The 11,506-nt window shown below is 52.9% G+C and overlaps 1 protein-coding gene across 2 annotated transcripts in view; it reads right to left on the bottom strand.

The window, feature by feature from the left end:
• Positions 1 to 2,945: 2,945 nt before the first annotated feature.
• GART (phosphoribosylglycinamide formyltransferase, phosphoribosylglycinamide synthetase, phosphoribosylaminoimidazole synthetase) overlaps positions 2,946 to 11,506 on the bottom strand; it is a 31,185-nt gene continuing 22,624 nt past the window's right edge. For both annotated transcript variants that reach the window (XM_068179479.1, XM_068179477.1), the window contains 7 exons: positions 11,323 to 11,475; positions 9,858 to 10,061; positions 9,482 to 9,613; positions 8,786 to 8,916; positions 6,868 to 7,009; positions 4,342 to 4,457; positions 2,946 to 3,160 (listed from right to left, as the gene is read on the bottom strand). In XM_068179479.1, the coding sequence (XP_068035580.1) occupies positions 2,978 to 3,160; positions 4,342 to 4,457; positions 6,868 to 7,009; positions 8,786 to 8,916; positions 9,482 to 9,613; positions 9,858 to 10,061; positions 11,323 to 11,475 (1,061 nt within the window). In that variant the 3' untranslated portion in view covers positions 2,946 to 2,977. The remainder of the gene's footprint in view (positions 3,161 to 4,341; positions 4,458 to 6,867; positions 7,010 to 8,785; positions 8,917 to 9,481; positions 9,614 to 9,857; positions 10,062 to 11,322; positions 11,476 to 11,506) is intronic.

Genomic DNA, 11,506 nt, shown 5'->3' with positions numbered 1-11,506 from the left:
CTGAGGAGATCTGGGGAGGTCCCTGAGGGATCTGGGCCGGTCCCTGAGGGGATCTGGGCCAGTCCCTGAGGGATCTGGGGAGGTCCCTGAGGAGATCTGGGGAGGTCCCTGAGGGATCTGGGGAGGTCCCTGAGGGGATCTGGGGAGGTCCCTGAGGAGATCTGGGCCGGTCCCTGAGGGATCTGGGGAGGTCCCTGAGGGGATCTGGGGAGGTCCCTGAGGGATCTAGGCCGGTCCCTGAGGGGATCTGGGCTGGTCCCTGAGGGGATCTGGGGAGGTCCCTGAGGGATCTGGGCCGGTCCCTGAGGGATCTGGGCCGGTCCCTGAGGGGATCTGGGGAGGTCCCTGAGGGGATCTGGGCCGGTCCCTGAGGGATCTGGGGAGGTCCCTGAGGGGATCTGGGGAGGTCCCTGAGGGGCTCTGGGCCGGTCCCTGAGGGATCTGGGGAGGTCCCTGAGGAGATCTGGGGAGGTCCCTGAGGGGATCTGGGCCAGTCCCTGAGGGATCTGGGGAGGTCCCTGAGGGATCTGGGGAGGTCCATGAGGGGATCTGGGCCGGTCCCTGAGGGATCTGGGGAGGTCCCTGAGGGGCTCTGGGGAGGCCCCTGAGGGATCTGGGCAGTCCTTGAGGGGCTTTGGGCAGGACCCTGAGGGGCTTGGGCTCTGCTCATTTTCTCTCCTCTTCCCTTCTCCTCCTTGTGATTCTCTTGGATGTCTCAGTATCCCAAGTTTCTGTTCCCAGCCTCTTCCCTGAGATCTCAGCTTTTGTTACACCCCCTTGGAAAATCCACGGTGGGAGCCAGGCGGGCTTTTTGGGTTTGGAATTCCTTCGTTCTGTTTTTAAACCTGTAAAGGAGAAAATGTGTAACATGGATGGGGCTCGAGCTGTAAAACTGATCTGATGTTTCCAAGAGGATTTCATCCTTCCAATGGATCCATTTCTGTGGCAGAGCAGCGGGAGCTTCCCAGAGTAACCCCAAATGGGACCTGCTGCTGCAAGAGTGGGACAACAAAGTCATGGAGCTGCTGGAGAGAGCCCAGAGGAGCCACGGAGCTGCTCCGGGGCTGGACCCCTCTGGGGCCAGGCTGGGAGAGCTGGGGGGGCTCACCTGGAGAGGAGAAGGCTCCAGGGAGAGCTCAGAGCCCCTGCCAGGGCCTGAAGGGGCTCCAGGAGAGCTGCAGAGGGACTGGGGACAAGACCTGGAGGGACAGGAGCCAGGGAATGGCTCCCACTGCCAGAGGGCAGGGCTGGATGGGAGATTGGGAATTGGGAATTGTTCCCTGGCAGGGTGGGCAGGGGCTGGGATGGAATTCCCAGAGCAGCTGGGGCTGCCCCTGGATCCCTGGCAGTGCCCAAGGCCAGGCTGGACACTGGGGCTGGAGCAGCCTGGGACAGTGGGAGGTGTCCCTGCCATGGGTGGCACTGGGTGGATTTGGGGTCCCTCCAGCCCAAACCCTGAGTGACTCTGTGAAATCCCATTTCACATCAGGCTCACGTGGCAAAACATCAGAATCTGGATCAAGGTGCCTGTGAGGGAGACGGGTGTTGGATTTGGGACAGATCTCTCTGTTGGCCTCTCTGGCAGTGATCCAACTGCTCTGATCAATAATGTGATACTGATTCCCTGCACAGGCAGTGATTTCACCCCTCCAAGGCTCTGTTTCCTCTGCCTTCCTTGGCTGGAGCTGTGTGACCTCCCCTCTGACCCACGGCCCCCACACCATGTACAGCCCCTTCCCTCCTCCCCCTACAGCCCTGGGAATCAATTCCAAGGAAATACTTGTAGATAGATTTTTTTTTTTTTTAATTTATTAGGCTTTATTTCAAATCCCAAAGGAGAATATGCCAACATGGGACAACTGTCAGGACATCAGAACCCAGAATAAAATCAGCTTTCTCTGTGTTAAAGGGGAGCTCCAAACCACCTCATCTGCTTTGTGTGTGGGAAACCTGATCCTTTCAGTAAGAACATTAAAATGGTTTCATAACTATACGAAAATATTAAAAGAAAACCACAAGTGTTGAGCTGCACAAAACCCCCAGTTGTTTTCCAAATGTTCATAATTCCTGGGTGTCCCTCAGTGTTATTCCAGGTGAAAACACTGATCCAAGAATAAAGGCACTTCACAATTCCTGAGGAATGTTTCACAAGCCAAGGACATGTTTTGTTTCTACTCATGTAAAAAAATAAAACCCTGAATCTGCGGGGAATTTATGGGAATTCACATGGGAATGCTGAGGAAAAAAGGGGCAGCAGACACTGAATCCTGCTGGCATCTGATGGACGGCAGGTTCAGGTTTGGAAAGGACAGGGTGTGTCAAGTCTGGGCCAGATGAGATCCACCACCATCAAACCAGGAAACAAATGGAGAAAAATCCAGTAGTTGGTGTTTTGGGAGGCCAGCTTTTCCTGGTTTGATGAGGTTTTTAGAGTGGAGGTTTCTGCCTCTTCCATCGCAGTTTCCCTCAGCAACACTTCCCAGCACAAGGAGGGTCCCCGTTAGGGAACAGCCCTGATGGCTGGCCAACAGCTGGATATTCACCAGCACTTCCACAGCTGGATATTCACCAGCACTTCCACATATTCCCCACCTGGCAAAAGTGTCAGTTAATCCTTGTGCTGGAGACAGGCCATGTGAAAAAGGCTCGTACGCTTCCCAGCTGCCAGTCCGTTGCTTGTGATTTTGTATGAAAGGGTCTCCAGTGTTGTCTCCAGTCCACCCCAGGGCTGCTCAGCTCCACCTGGCTGCATTTGGGTTGTTAGGAAAGCGACGGAGAGAACCTAAATGTTGGCCAAGGAAGCGATTAAAATTAGGAAGCGCTTACAGGAGCCATCGCCGCACCCTGCGAGAGCAGCCCCGACATTCCCACTGGTGGCTTTCCTGGGATTTGAACCTTGAACCGTGTGGGGCAGGGGAAGGGCAGAGCCCGTGCTGAGCCCGTGCTGGCCCGTGCCAGGCCCTGCTGGAGCTCGGCGCTATTTCCAGTAGATCTTGCCCGCCTCGCCCACGCGCACGGCGCCGCTGGCCACGAGCTGCAGCGCGGCGGGGAAGGCGCGGTGCTCGGCCTCCTTCACCCGCTCGGCCAGCGTGGCCTCCGTGTCCCCCAGCTTCACCGGCACGGCCTCCTGGAAGATGATGGCCCCGGCATCCACCTCCTCCTGCAACGACAACAGCAAGGTTGGGGCTGGCACAGGAGGGGAGGCCCGGGATGCCCCGGTGGTGCCTCAGGGATCTGGTGGGGACTGGGATTTGGGATGGCGGGATGGGGAGAGCAGGTGCTGGGGCTGACTGTGGTCTGGGAGGGGTTCAGAGGAGAGCAGAAGGGAAGCAGAACAGCAGGGAGCAACAATTCTATTCCCGAAAAGCCCATTAGCCAGGGACAGGAGGGGCTGGGCTGGGCAGGACATTCAGTCCAGAGGGGGAATGAGCCAAGGGCTGCACAGAGCTGGGACAGGGATCCAGGAGATCTTCCCTGGAACATTGCTGGGGCAGATCCCTGCTGGGCAGGGGCTGTTCCTCAGGAGTTGCCACACAGAGAAACCCCAAGTCATGGCACAGAGAGAAGAATGAAGTTTTCCCTTCTATCAGGAAAAATTATTTCACCCTCTTTTCCCAAGGGAAAGCAAAAATCCTGAGACAGATTCCAGCAGCAGAGGGAGAGGGGAGCCAGAGGAGACCTTTGAACTCTTAGAAGTGACCAAAAGGGAACCAATGATCCCTGGCCTGAAAAAACGTGGCTCTGAAGCTGAGAGATCTCTTCTCTTTCTTTACTTAGGGTCTTGCCAGCATAAATTGTCAAGTTTTGCTCTGTTCCCACAAACATCAGATTACTCCTTAACAAATCCTGTGCCATTTCCAGTGGGGTTTTTGTTTGTTTTTTTTCTATTTTTTCTTTTTCTTGAAAGCAAGAAACAAGGCAGGTTTAGGATAAAATCCAGGCACTCTGGACCATGTTTAACAAAGCCTTTGGCTCAGCCAAGGACTTATATTAAGTATTCCCTCCCACCAGTGGATGGAAGGCAGCAGTGGGATGCTTAGAGAAGAAGTTCTCTTAGGGAAAACTTAAACTCCTGGACAAATTATCCATTTCCATTCCTTCTGCAGAGCCAGCAAACTACAGCATTGAACGGTCACAATAAAATCTCCACCTCCTCTAGATACAAAGTTCTGAACACAGAGGGAGGTGATCAGACACAAGGGTTTAGGCTGTTCCCTAAGGTGAGAATGTTCAAAGGGAAGGATTACAGAGAGCCAGGGAGGTGCAGATGTTCAAAGGGAACATCTTTTGGGCTTGAGCCCAAAAGGTTTCAGGATTGCAGGAGGGGCAGGAGGTACTCACAGCCACGAAGTGCACGGTGCAGCCCGTGACCCTGACCCCGGCCTGCAGCACCAGCTTGTGCGCGTGCGCTCCCTTGAAGGACGGCAGCAGGGACGGGTGGATGTTCAGGATTTTCCCTGGGAAAGCAGAGCTGAGGTTATTGACTTTTAGCACTTTTAGGCTGCTCAAGGGGCTGTAACCAACAGAGGAAAAAAATCATTTGTGAATAGGATTTTTCACAAGTTTTGAAGACGCCAGCAGCCAGCCAGCCCCAAGTGCTGCGGTGTCTGTGTCTGAAGTAGCAGAGTGCAGTTACAATCAATAGCTAAAAACATTTCCCCAGGGATTAATTATGACTAATTGGCTGATGTAGCTGTCCCTTCCCTCAGCACCTTGTCCTTCTTTGATCACAAAATCCCCGGGGCTGGAAAAGCCCTCCCAGCCCATGGAGTCCCACCTTGTCCCCAGCCCAGAGCTCTGAGTGCCACCTCCAGGGGACACCTGCAGGGATGGGCACTCCAAAGCTCCCTGGGCAGCCCCTGCCCAGGCCTGAGCAGCCTTTCCATGGGGAAATTCCTGCTGCTGGCCAAGCTGAGCCTGCCCTGGCCCAGCCTGAGGCCGTTCCCTCTCCTCCTGTCCCTGTTCCCTGGCAGCAGAGCCCGACCCCCCCGGCTGTCCCCTCCTGGCAGGAGCTGTGCAGAGCCACAAGGTCCCCCCTGAGCCTCTTTTGCTCTAGGGTTTCTATTACCATTATTTTATTTATTTAATTCTTTCTATTATCTCAATTCTACTCTCCTCTCTTCCTGGCAGCACCTCGGGGACTCCCTGCCCATGGAGATCTGGCCAAGTTACAGGAGGCAAACGTTCCACCTGATGTCCAGCAATGTCTCAGATACACTTTATATCTAAATAAAAGTCTTTTTAAGCATCAGCATCTCCCTCCCTGTGACTTGAGCCCAAAAGGTTTCAGGGACAGTGGGCTGGAGACACCACCCTGCTCTTCTGCCTCCATTTCCCATCAGAATGGGACGTGGGCTCCTGTTTGCTTGGGTTTGTTTGGTTCTGTTCTCACCTGTCCTTTGTTAACATTCACAATCAACACTTTAACCTGTCCTTTGTTAACAGCCATAATTCACACTTCAGGGCTGTTAAGTTTCATAACTGCTACTCGGTGTCCTTGTGACTGAGAGAGAAAGAAAAAGGAGCAGCTTTGACCAAAGCAGCAGCAGGAATTGATTCTTCCTGGATAATTCTGGGGGGGTCAGTGGCCAGGCATGGCCAGGACAGGGCCCTGCAGCTGGCCCAGCTCCCTAAGCTGAGCTCAATGTCCGAGCTCACATCTCCTGGTCCCAGCTCAGGTTTTTAAGCTCAGTCCAGTTCTGGACATTTTAAAAATGAGTTTAACTCTTCTGTCTGGAAAAAGTCTTTCCTTTTCTCTCACACCAGTCATGCAAATCCTGCACTGTGCAGGACAACGACCAGTGCTCTGTCCCTGAATCAGAAGGCACTAACATCCTTTATTTGTACAAGATTCTGCACTAGAGGAAGTTCTTTTCTGTCTTCTACAGAGAATGTCTGCTCCAACACTTCCCTTGGAGTGAGAGATTCTGTCTCTTCCTGACAGCTGCCCACAGCACAGGCATTTCCATCTCTGGACCCTGAGTGGAAACAAACAAAACCAATTCACCTGACAGCTTCAAAACCACAGCAAGGCCTCTCAGGAGTGCCTGCTTTGCTCTACTGATTTTAAAGAGAGGTCTGAAAAGTAGTTCAGGTGTGAAATGTTCCTGGCACACCCAGGGGAACACAGAAGTCACCAAAGAGCAGTGAAAGCTGCAAGGCACAGGCTGACCAGGCTGTAACCCTGGCCCCAAAGCAGAGCAAGCAGCAGCTGCTCGGCGTGCTCAGGACTCCCTGGGAAACACAGGAGGAGAGAAAAGCAACAGCTGGGGCAGGAGAGCAGGCCCTGAAGGCGTCACCAGCCTCTCAAAGAGCTGGAAAACTAAAAGATGAGTAGAGTGGAGACACTGTGAATATTCTGGGCAAGCACAGCCTGGATCTGCCTGTGGAACACCCCACCCATGGACTTGGGCAGCTCCTGACACGTGGCCTGGGATTGGCCAGGGCTTGTTACCCAAAACTGCAAAGTGCTGCCCAGTTTGGACGTTTCACAGGGATCCAGAGCAGTTCCTCTGTCAGGGGAAGGAATCCTCAGTGGCTGGGTGCTTACCTCTGCCCTGCACCCGCTGTGTGCAGGGCCCCAAAGTCTTCACAGCCTTTTTAAAAATACTTTCTAAGAAATCAAAGACTACCAGACTTGTGTTCGCCCTTGGCTTCCTTCAGCCTCTGCACAAGCGCACTGCTTTTCCCTCTCATCCTTTTCCTTACAAGAGGGGAAGAGTCTCATTTCACAGAATCCTGGGATGGCCGGGGTTGGAAGGGGACCTTGAAGATCATCGTGCTTCATCTGGTGGCCTCTCTCTTTTTCCTGGTGACAACCTCTGAAATGCCTTTGTGCACATGCACAGCAACCCCAGGTGTGCTCACCTTCCCATTTCTTGACGAAAGGCCCCGAGAGGATGCGCATGAACCCGGCCAGGCAGATCAGCTCCACCGAGAACTCCTCAAGGACTTTGTCCACGGCACTGTCGAACTCCGTGCGGCTCTGGTACCTCGTGTGCTCAACCACCTGGGGCAGCCCAAAACACAGGAGTATGGATGTGGTGGCAATTCCAGCAGGAAGAACAGCCTCCTTAATGGACAGCTGACAGACAGAGTGGAGCCTGTGCTCCTCCCCACAGAGAGGGATCATTGGAACAAACAGGTTTGGCTTGATAAGTCCAGGGCTCTCGATCCCAGCACTTGGACACCATGGAACACCCTACAAATGCAGGGCTTTAAGCCATCCTGAAGTCTTCCAAAGATTTCACCCACTTCGAGGCCTCTGGCAGTCATAAGCAGTTGAATCTTGGCAAAAGCTATACCAGAAAAGCTTGGAAAAAAAGACTGATCACAAACTCCTAAACCAACCCCTACCCCATAATCATGGAATCCCAGAATCCCAGACTGGTTTGCGTGGGGAGGGACCTCAGAGCCCACCCAGTGCCACCCCTGCCATGGCAGGGACACCTCCCACTGTCCCAGGCTGCTCCAGCCCCAGTGTCCAGCCTGGCCTTGGGCACTGCCAGGGATCCAGGGGCAGCCCCAGCTGCTCTGGGAATTCCATCCCAGCCCCTGCCCACCCTGCCAGGGAACAATTCCCAATTCCCAGTCTCCCATCCAGCCCTGCCCTCTGGCAGTGGGAGCCATTCCCTGGCTCCTGTCCCTCCAGGCCTTGTCCCCAGTCCCTCTCCAGCTCTCCTGGAGCCCCTTCAGGCCCTGGCAGGAGCTCTGGAGCTTTCCCTTCTCCGGGTGAGCACCCTCAGCTCTCCCAGGCTGAGTTGTGTGTTTTCCATCCAGGACATATCCCCTAATTTAGGCAGGAAGAAGGCAGCACTACCTAACTTAGAGCACCCAGTCTTCAAGAGAAGCACCTGTTAATGGCCACCAGGGCCCCGGGGGTGCTTTGGGAAATGCCGGGGCTGCTCAGGTGACAGGGACAGCAGGCACTGGGAGCAGAGCCCAGCCCAGCCCTGGGCTGAAGCAGCCTCTGCCCCTGTGCCTGTCCCCCCCCTCCCTCCACAGCTGAGCCCCCAGGGCCATCAGCTCTCCCACACTGTTTTTTTCCTGATAAAAACCTTGGGGTTGGCACTGGATGGATTTTCAGGTCCTTTCCCAGCCAAGCCAGTCTGTGCCTGTGATTCTGTTTGTTCTTCACACCACACTTCCCTTGTGCCCTTTGTCTCCTCCCAAGGAGGAGCTGGAGCAGCAGCACAGATCCCAGCACTATTCAAGGAGCAAAGCTCTGGGCCCCAATTTCCCTGTGTCTGTATTCAGCAGTGCAAAGCGTCTGTAAAAGGTTTCTAAGTGACAACAGGATCATTTCAGATCTGCAACACAAAGGCAAGGCACACAAGATCCATGGAAGCTCAGGGAGCACTGGGAATGATTCTGGAGAGCCTGAGGCAGCATCCAGGGAGTCAGAGGAAGGTCGCACTGAGTGTGACCTCTCCAGTCCATTCAAATGAACCACCAGGTGATTTTTAAATTAAACTCACATAAATAGGTTGGTACTTCAGTCCAGTTGCCCTACAGTCAAACAATTGACAAAGTTTAAGCTGTAACTGAAAGTTTTATGCTGGTTTAATGTAACAACTGTCCCCAAAGCATCAGGATTGCTGTCAGAGCAGGAGAAAAGGAAGGATTTTGCCATCAGCTACTTCTCCCCTAGGCACAAGTTCACAACAGACCAAAAAAGAAAAGCCAAGGCTCCCTCTCAGCCCATGTGCTACCCCATAAAACTCATCAGCACCTTCCTGCTGGAGTCCCAGCCAATGGTGGCTAATTACAAAAAGGAAATGCTCACCCTTGTAGGAATCCCAGCTCTCTCAGCTTTCCTCAGCCCCTCCACACCAGGTTTGTTGGAGATAACCAGAACTATCTGTGCATAGCTGGTGTCTTTCTTCGTGCTGTTTATGAGAGCTTCCAGGTTTGTGCCTGGGGGAGAGAAAATAACTCAGGGATACTGAGAATAAATAGAAAGAACAGCTGGAAGAGGCTTTAAATAAGCAGCACTGTGGGGGAGACCAAACCAAACATCTCTGATGAAACATTAATCCTTTTTTAATTGATCTTGCTGGGAGCTGATTCAGACAGCTGAAGGCCTTTCCTGGCAGCTGCACTTGGAAACTGTAATTTATAGCACTGGATTGGTGGTCTTAGTGATTGGGAATACTGGAAATAGAATAGCTGGAGTGCCTACATGGCAAGAAGAAATTCTGATCTCTCTGTGAAATGATGCTGCTGTTCCTACAGGGCACCAGAGTGGGAGCCTGAATCTGGACACATCCCACAGGTTTGGGGATGAACTGAACACAGATGCAATTCAGTTTGCAGCAGAGGTTAAAAGAGGTTTGTGACTGACATCAACCCAGGCACAACACCGCTCCTGCCTGCTAGAAGCCTACCAGAGAGCCCATGGAGAACTGCAGGGATTTTAAATCCAAGCTGAAGTTCCCTTCTCCACTGTCTGGTTTCCACTGCAGCAAAGAGCAGAACTCACCTGTTCCAGAGATGAGGACAGCAACCTTCATTTTGCCTGTCTGGATCTTGCCCTGGATATGGCTGTGCACACACAGGGACCTGTTTGCTTGCAGGGCCCGATGGAGATTGAGGACTTTAACGTTGTCAGAGCCTGAGCAGGTACAAAGAAAAACCCAAAAACCAGCAAAACAAAGTCTCAGTAAAGGGAGAAACAGAGAGAGCAGAAAAGCACCCATGGAAGACATTAATGAACTGTCAGTTCAATACCCCCACAAAAAAGTCAGGGAAGTGACAGTGAAGAGGTTTTCACATGGTGAAGACTCACAAACAAGGGAATTTCCCTCAGCTCTTTCTTTCTGATTATTTTCCCCCCAAGGAAAATCAAGCTCCATCACCTTTTTGCAGGGAGACCACTTTGCCGATGAGCCAGGCGGTCTCGTGTCCCTGGATGTCCCTGAGGACCTGCTGGGCCACGTCCTTCTGAACCACCAGCACTGCTCCAACCCCACAGTTGAAGGTCCGAGCCATCTCCTCCTCAGAGAGGTTCCCTTCCTTGTGGAGCCAGCAAAAGATTTCAGGGATCTTCCAGGTGAGAGCATCTGAAGAGAATTGAAAATACAGATCAAGAGTGGAAATTGCTACCAAGGGACTTCAATTATTGTGTATTAAAGAGGCAAAATCTGTCACAAAAATCCCCCACTGCCCCAGTTCCAACCAGGTGAGGATAATTTACAGCAGCATAAAAATGCTTCTGGACAAGGCACTGGAAAGGAATTCCAAGGACAGGAAATTTCTTTCTTGCCATGTTCTCTTTTAAAATTATTCTATCACAATTTCTACAGATTCATGTAATCCCAGACAGGTTTGTGTTGGGAGGGACCTCAGAGCCCACCCAGTGCCACCCCTGCCAGGGCAGGGACACCTCCCACTGTCCCAGGCTGCTCCCAGCCCCAGTGTCCAGCCTGGCCTTGGGCACTGCCAGGGATCCAGGGGCAGCCCCAGCTGCTCTGGGAATTCCATCCCAGCCCCTGCCCACCCTGCCAGGGAACAATTCCCAATTCCCAATCTCCCATCCAGCCCTGCCCTCTGGCAGTGGGAGCCATTCCCTGGCTCCTGTCCCTCCAGGCCTTGTCCCCAGTCCCTCTCCAGCTCTCCTGGAGCCCCTTCAGGCCCTGGCAGGGGCTCTGAGCTCTCCCTGGAGCTTCTCCTCTCCAGGTGAACATTCCCAGCTCTCCCAGCCTGGCTCCAGAGCAGAGGTGCATATACACATAAATATTTATCAGTGGACAAATGGAAAATTATTTATGTGCAGTTCTTGAGTTCAGAATTACTGTTAATTCCTTATTTTATTGTACAACCCCGTGAGCTCTCACAACCTGTGCCAGCCATTTCCCTTTCCATGCCTCACCTTCCCCAGCAGTGAAACCCCTTTCCAGCACACCTGAGGGGAGAGTGCTGAGGATTAATGAAGCCAAACAGCAGGAGCTGTCACTGAGCTCACAACCAACCACCTCTGAATGCTAATTGAAAACTTCATGAATATCATTTAATTAGCAGTAATTTCATAGGGAACTGCAAATGGTGACAGCTGACTTGGGATTGCTGGTAAGGTTGTTTTCTTTTTGCAAGTGTCCTAAGAAATCCAATCCCAAACACCACCAGAGGAGGGAATTCAATGGGGAGCAGTCTTTCCACCACAAAGAGTTTTGACTGGCTCTGGTTCAGGTACAAGGAAAAACTCAAACATTTCCAGACAGACAAGTCCAGCTCCTACAGCACAAATCAGCTGGTGTGGCCACAGGCTTCCCCAGCTATCCACATTAACGTGAGGATTTTCCCACAGCTTTCCTTCTCTCTCACCTAAAACGACACCAAAGGACTCTGGGAGAACTCTGGGGATGTTTTCCAGCAGGCCCCCTCCAGTGATGTGGGCGTAGGCTTTGACGTGGCCCGAGCGCAGCACAGGCAGCAGAGTCTTGCTGTAGAGTTTGGTTGGGGTTAACAGGAGTTCTCCTGCCCAGGGGAGAGGGAAAAAGCATGGAAA

The sequence above is a fragment of the Anomalospiza imberbis genome, chromosome 2 (assembly GCF_031753505.1).
Source record: "Anomalospiza imberbis isolate Cuckoo-Finch-1a 21T00152 chromosome 2, ASM3175350v1, whole genome shotgun sequence".
NCBI classification, from domain to species: domain Eukaryota; kingdom Metazoa; phylum Chordata; class Aves; order Passeriformes; family Viduidae; genus Anomalospiza; species Anomalospiza imberbis.
This window is presented reverse-complemented; position numbering and strand designations above follow the sequence as displayed.